The sequence below is a fragment of the Schistocerca piceifrons genome, chromosome 4 (genome assembly GCF_021461385.2).
Source record: "Schistocerca piceifrons isolate TAMUIC-IGC-003096 chromosome 4, iqSchPice1.1, whole genome shotgun sequence".
Lineage (NCBI taxonomy): Eukaryota > Metazoa > Arthropoda > Insecta > Orthoptera > Acrididae > Schistocerca > Schistocerca piceifrons.
The window spans coordinates 794,097,351-794,105,204 of NC_060141.1; the positions used below are offsets into that span (position 1 = coordinate 794,097,351).

At 40.1% G+C, this 7,854-nt stretch overlaps 1 protein-coding gene across 1 annotated transcript; it reads left to right on the forward strand.

The window, feature by feature from the left end:
* The first annotated feature begins 6,035 nt into the window (after window positions 1–6,035).
* On the forward strand, window positions 6,036–7,539 carry LOC124795479 (protein tipE-like). The gene has a single exon (XM_047259517.1). The coding sequence runs from the start codon at window positions 6,549–6,551 to the stop codon at window positions 7,335–7,337; it is 789 nt and encodes a 262-aa protein (XP_047115473.1). The 5' UTR covers window positions 6,036–6,548; the 3' UTR covers window positions 7,338–7,539.
* Window positions 7,540–7,854: the final 315 nt, after the last annotated feature.

The following is a 7,854-nucleotide window of genomic DNA, read 5'->3' on the forward strand; positions in this document are numbered from 1 at the left end:
TGTGGTCAGACTCCACATCTGCCCCTAGAAATGTCTTACAATTTAAAACCTGGTTCCTAAATCTCTGTCTTGCCATTATGTAATCTATCTGAAACCTGTCAGTATCTCCAGGCTTCTTCCTTGTATACAACCTTCTTTCATGATTCTTGAACCAAGTGTTAGCTATGATTAAGTTGTGCTCTGTGCAAAATTCTACCAGACGGCTTCCTCTTTCATTTCTTACCCCCAGTCCATATTCACCTACTACGTTTCCTTCTCTCCCTTTTCCTAGTGCCGAATTCCAGTCACCCATGACTATTAAATTTTCGCCTCCCTTCACAATCTGAACAATTTTTTTATTTCATCATACATTTCTTCAATTTCTTCATCATCTGCAGAGCTAGTTGGCATATAAACTTGTACTACTGTAGCAGGCGAGGGCTTCATATCTATCTTGGCCACAATATTGCGTTCACTATGCTGTTTGTAGTAGCTTACCAGTATTCCTATTTTCCTATTCATTATTAAACCTACTCCTGCGTTACCCCTATTTGATTTTGTGTTTATAACCCTGTAGTCACCTGACCAGAAGTCTTGTTCCTCCTTCACTAATTCCCGCTATATCTAACTTTAACCTATCCATTTCCCTTTTTAAATTTTCTAACCTACCTGCTCGATTAAGGGATCTGACATTCCACACTCCGATCCGTAGAATGCCAGTTTTCTTTCTCCTGATAACGATGTCCTCTTGAGTAGTCCCCGCCCGGAGATCCGAATAGGGGACTGTTTTACCTCCATAATATTTTGCCCAAGAGGACGCCATCATCATTTAACCATACAGTAAAGCTGCATGCCCTCAGGAAAAATTACGGCCGTAGTTTCCCCTTGCTTTCAGCTGTTTGCAGTACCAGCACAGCAAGGCCGTTTTGGTTAGTGTTACAAGGCCAGATCAGTCAATCATCCAGACTGTTGCCCTTGCAACTACTGAAAAGGCTGTGCCCCTCTTCAGGAACCACACGTTTGTCTGGCCTCTCAACAGATACCCCTCCGTTATGGTTGCACCTACGGTACGGCTATCTGTATCGCTGAGGCATGCAAGCCTCCCCACCAACGGTAAGGTCCATGGTTCATGGGGGGGGGGGGGGTTATTTTTAATAAAAAATTAAAAAACATAAAAAATAAAAATAATAAAAAAGTAAAATAAAATTCCTGCTTCTGGATAGTGAGCAATTTATATTTCCTTCCTGAACTCCCCTTTCTCTCCTTCCCTTCCATGCAAAAGGTACACTGTGGCCATGCCTCAAGAGACAACCCTTGTCCCGAACCAGTTCTGCATACAGTTAGGCTTCAGTTTGTTCTTTTCTTCCCATATTCCCCTTCCCAGAATAAAAAATAATAAAAAAGACATTGTGGGGAAGTATGATGGTCAAGGCAACTATTCTAGAGAAGTGGGCCATTGAGGTTCGAGTCCAAGTCTAGCACAAATTTTTAACCTTCCTCGTTGATTTATTCCAATACTTGTAGCTGGCTGAAGTCCTGCTTTCTCATAATATCGTTTCTTTATGGCCACTGTATCACCAATGGTGTCTTCTCTGTTGGACGTGTCTGACAGAACAGACACCACATGTCAATAATCTCAGAGCCGGCTTCTGTGGTCGAGCGGTTCTAGACGCTTCAGTCTCGGGCATGGATGTGTGTGGTGTCCTTAGGTTAGTTAGGTTTAAGTAGTTCTAATTCTAGGGGACTGATGACCTCAGATGTTAAGTCCCATAGTGCTTAGATCCATTTGAATAATCTCAGATACTATTTGCACAAAGACTAGAAGAGCTTAAATACTGCATTATCTGATTCGTTTCAATATTTTCATTTATTTCGCTATATGTTGACTATTTACATTTCATTAATTGTTTCTTTCTATTTACAAAATATAAAGTATCTACATTTCTTTCACTGTAATGAGCGTGTACGTTTCAATCAACGATCTACTCTCTATATCCAGTACATATGCTACATGGGAAATGGGGACTAGAAGCTGCAGGTGAAGAAAAACACATGCATGCATACATACAAAAACACAAATAAATATGCAATATTTACATGGACACATAGTGTGCAAACATGTACGTGGTACCCAGTATACAGGATACACACACACAGTGTGCAGTCAGACCATTCAAACTCACACATATAAGTATGAGAAATTGCTTGTCCAAATGTTGTGCATTCACTGACACATACATCAACTATTTACAGATATATACATAGCCACACACTCAATCACTCCAGTAAATTGCGTGAGACTGGCAGGGTACTGATCCCATCCCCACAGATGAACCATGTTTCTTCATGACAGTACAGCTGCACTTTCAGCTGCAGCACAGAATGTATCTGCTGGCCTCTAGATCGAAAGATTACCTAGCACTCCATATGTGAAGCTGTGCCAATGCCCTCCAGCAACAACCTCTTGTAATCTTCGATCATGAGAGTCTCTGAAACTACATGATGCACAACCTTAGCCTGCCTATGTGTGGCACCTGGCCCTCCTACTCATGTGTGGCATATGCATCTGCATGGCATGCCTTTTAGTTTACTGGAGAATACAGTTGTATCAGGCAGTGTGGTTTCATGGAATCTCTCCATCGAATCCAGGTATTCATATTGAAAGATCCCCTTCTTTGTCACAAGTTGAACCATTGCATCATCAAGATATGTGGCTCCCGTGATATTTAAACCCTCCTGAGCACTGTATCAACAAGTTTGTGAAGAGATGCTTACATGAAATGTGTGGGGCCCTGCCCACTCGTCACTTATAGGGTGCGTAAAGAATGCTGCCTTCCTGAATAGCTACGCAAAAATTCAGGAAAATCGCACTAATGATTTTTATTACAATAAAGTAGATTGACAATACTTTGGTTTACAATGAGTTGTCGCAAGTGATGGGTGACATGCAAACAATCAGTGCTTCACTACAGACAATGTCCATACAGTCAATTAACATAAGGCACTTGTCTCAGTACAACAGTACAACAGTTAGGATGACAGCTATACTAGGGTACGGCTTCTACTGTTCTGGTCTACTAGTGCTGGTCTACTCCTGTGAGGCCAAGGCTGGCAGGTGCAGAGCTTGTATTCCCTTCGTATAGAGGCCGCTCCTGTTGTGGTGCAGTCCTAGTGAGTGGGCTATTGGCTGACATCATCTTCTTACCACCGCTTGGGGCTATACCATAACAAAATGGACTGAATCAAGGAATAAGAGAATTACTATTGGAGTGATTCTCTTTGAAAAAGAAGTATTTCTCAGTGTTGTCAGGAATGACATTGACCTTCTCATCCTTAAACCCAAAATCACCCATGTGCTGAACTAGAAAGCTGCCATCATACCTGCTCAAATTGTGGAGAAGGTTGGGTATGTGCTGTGTCAGTCGGTATTCAAGTTACATGCGCTGTGTGCTGCACTGTGGAACTTCTCCGTTATATGGGGATTCTACACGTCTCTGTACAATGACAGCCCAAAAACATGAAACTCAATTGCCTGCTTGCACAATGCATCATTCTCCTCTGAGTGGGTAATGGGAATGTTGCCACCATAAATGCTATCAATTCTCACACATTTTTTTAGCTCAATGAGAAAGATGCAACCATCTCACAGGATTATCCCCACAGGAAGATCTGAATTTCTTGGAACTAGCGTCAAATGTGCATATTATTTGATGTGCAGCCAAAATGGTATATGCCATTTGTGTAGGTTGTATGGGAGGCAGAGGGCCACCTTGACAACGCGTTGTAGGTGTTAGGAGGCATTCAGAGTCGATGTATACAGTGAAGGGACATCGCTGCTAGTTGTGGGCATTCTTAAATTTCAAGAACTTTTTATCCTTGATAGGCATTTCCACACATACCAGCTCTAGCAGTCAATGAGGTCCCATTCTAGATATTCACTCTCGATAAAGAAAAGAGGCATCTACAGCGAAAATGCTGTTTTTGTCCATCTTTACTGATTTAGGTGGAAACTAGATGGAACATGGTTTTGATCCACATGTAGTGTTGCTCATTGTGATCAGAGATTAGTGTGCTGCACTGGGTAACAGTGTTGTGTTCAGCATGGATGGGCTTTCTCCACACCAGCGATTCCTACTGTCAGCAAGGAATGTAGATCTGATGATGATCTTTGTAGTATATCAAGACTGGCCATCTTAAAATTAAAGTAACAACTTATATGTGACCACAACTGTGTTTACTGAATAAATTATCAATGGATGTTTTTAAGCATTTAGCTTTCCTAGTTGACGAGTTTACTGTTGGAATTAAATTGAATGGCAATGGCACTGACTGTAATGAATGTTTACTGGAAGAGTTTCAAAGTAAATCTACGTTAAAATTATCAGCAACCACAATTTCTTAGGTTTTTACTGTTAAACAGCCCAATAGAGTTTCTAGGTGATTGTGAGCATGTTATAATTACCAGCAGGTGCTCGCTATTATTTTAGAGGGAGAGCTGAAGGATATGTAACAATGAGTGACGTAACTGAGCACCTCCTGTAGTGTCAACAGACAAATGACTGAAGTAGGACACAATGGCCCATATTACAATTAGTATTTGGGTATTTGTTTCCAGACATTATTATAGGCGTTTGCTAGCATGACCTCTCTGTAAGCTGAAGACTCACCAGAGACGACATGTGGTTCAGATTCCACATTAAACTATAGGCACCCATTCTCCACTAGGATTACTGGGGTCCAGCTGAAAGACTTGCAGAAGACTGTGAAAGTGTTTCGTCTGTCCTACATCCAATTGTCTGGCAACATATCTCCTACACATTCATTTAATTTTTATGAATTCGTAATTATGTCCTCTATTCCATCCTCTTTCTATACTAATTCCTTTATTTTCTTGTCCCACCCAGAAATTCCCAGGTAGTATCTCTCGAGTTATCACTGAGCAATGCTCTGTTTTTGAATTGTTTTCCTATTACAATTCCACGCATCACTTACATAAGTCAAAACCGGTTGTACACCTTATTTCTTGGATTTGTGTTTTGTATACACCAGAAACTTAATTCTGAATATATTAAATTCTTCAGGAACACCCAACGCTATTTCTGTTCTTCTCTTTATATTTCTGTTGTCTACCCAGTTGTAGTCCTCAACCGCTTTCATAGAAAAATAGTCAACAGATTCTATGAGATCATTGATAATCTGAAAATTTACTTTTCCGAGGCCTGAGTGTCTCCTCACTTTGAGTCTATGGAACCAACAATGTATCTGATCTAATCAAAATTTCTTTGAAAAATAGTACAAACCACGAATATAGTAGCAAGATTGAAAACAGTTTCTCCAAGACTGCAGGGATTTACCATTGACTCAGAAGGGTATTGAGTGAGTACATATACAAAATTTGGTGACTGTTGTGGGAGCACATTAAATTTCTTGTAGAAACTGCTGTTCAAGCTAAATGCAGAGTTAAACAACTTTCTGCCGGCCAGCACCGCAATGCACTGTATTTACGCACGACTTCTTAGTGTAAAACTAATTATGTGTAGCTTGAAATATCTTTGCAGTAAGCACCTAATAAGAATAAAAGGTTTAACTTCCTTTAGAAATAAAACTGCTGTCAAAAGATCGACATTGGGCATACTTTCAATGAGATATGTAACATTCATGAACTATAGGTGCTGTGTAACCATAATGTTATGTGAGAATTATGACATATATTGTAACATGGATAGCTATTTTAAATGAGAAATAGTAATAAATATCTTCCATAGGAATACATCGGTATTGGGCATGGTTTTAAATGAGATTTGTAATGCTCATAAGCTATATATGCTGTGGAACTTGTTAACACATTGTTATATGCGAATTCTAACGTATTTTGTAATGTGGATAGCCATTTTAAAATGAGAAATAGTAATAAATATCTTTCATACGAATAAGCTTTTTGCATCGATCCATCGTAGTGTGAATGAGCGGTGTATGCTGTTTTCGCAGCATCTTTGGTAGGAGTAAAGAGCAGAACATCTTTGCAACCGGTGTTGTTGTCTTTGTAATCGCGGACCGAAATTTGACAGTTGCTAGCTACCAGTAGAGTAGTGGCGATAGCGAAGAACTTACAACCTTGTTTCCTGTAGATTAGATTTCGTCATGTGTGTTAGGAAGATTTTTCAGAAAATGGTCATTTAATTCTGCGTCACTTTTGTTATTCCCATTTGTACGTAACAGCAGACGAACAAAGGTAACCTAAATTGTAGTAAACATAGAATTTTCACTACTTGATCCTTATTAATTTTCATCGGCAGAATGTCTTCTTTGAAGTACTAGGCATTTACTTCTGGTGTCTAAGTGACTGTGAAAATGTCTCTCGCTCAAACCGCTTCACCATCATTGTATTAGGGAACTTATGCTTACGTTATTTCATTCATAACACACATTCGTAAATCGAGCGTGAGCAACATAGCCGTACATAGATCCGATTGCTTTTATCTAAGCAACGGATTATATCACTCATCAGACTGAAGTCCAAATTTCTGTACGAACGTGTACGAGTCCCTTGTGGACTCGAAAACGCTACAATGGACCCCGAAGAGGCGACAATGATAATGGGAGAAGAGGGCGGGGGTGGCGGCGGCGGCCTGGAACCAGCAGAAGAGATTCCGGAAGTAAAAACACTTTTGCAAAAGGCAAAGTTTTACACTTCGCTTTGCCTTGGTACCACAGCTGTTCTTTCAGTATTTGGCTTTCTGTTCCTAATTCCCTTTGTAGTAGATCCAGCAATATCCGCAATTGTGTCCGACTATGAATCTGAACCTGTAACGTGTGCAACTGTGGAACATGTTTATGCAGAAGGACTGCGTAATTGTTCTTGGGCATCTTGCCGTGAGGGCTGCACAACTGCGCCCGCTCGTTGTCATCAGATTCTTGTTAACTATAGCCGCGAGCCGTATGCAGCTGGCTCTGCCCGCAACTTCAGCCCACTTCCAAATTGGGATGTTGTTGGTACACGTTTCTTCATCAACACTGAAGGCTGTGGGTACCCGCCAAGTGTGAACTGTTCAGTTTTTGCCAAGAAATTCCGAGGTGATGGAGATGAAATGGCAGTGAAGCAACCATTCCCATGTTATTTCAGCCGCGCCTATCCAGAAATGGTTGTTGCCAGGTATGACTGGGATGAAAATCTGCGCCATCTAATCCTCGCCCTTGTAGTGCCAACACTATTGTTTGGGGTGGCTGTTGGCGTGCTTGCATACTGGTACTGCCCTGGTTGTCGTAGACTGTGTCACAAGCCCTACCGTGAGAAATACACGCCCAAAGATGAAGATATGGAGGAAGACGATGACTTCTTTGATGAAGGAGCCTATTGACACACACAATTGTACAAATGTGTCCTCTCAAGCAGTATTATTGTGGATCTCAGTTTTAACAGTATTATGGTTCTATTTATCAGAGCATTTTAATTGTTGGTCATGCTGAAAATGGCAAAATAATTAATGTATTTACCACAATCAGTATGAGATCTAGTCATCCTGAAAGTGTGTGCAATATACTATATGTCTAGTCATATGAAATAAGTATCGTTTTTTTTTTTTTTTTGTTTTTGTTTTTTTTTTTTTTTAAATCCATAAATATTTCATACATGTTTTGATTACTCTGTAATAATCTTGGAAGATGTTATAATGTAGATGAGAGATTTTTCTTTCATATAATTAAAATTTGTTCCTGACTAATGGTTGTTTTCCACAACATTAGGTAAAAATTTATCCCACTAGTTTGTGTAAGGTACCTGATCTTCGTATTGTAATTACTGTTTTTAAAATTAAAGTTAGGTGTGTTAGGCAGGACGTGGAACTTAGGCTGTTCGTAAATGCCACTAATGATGCC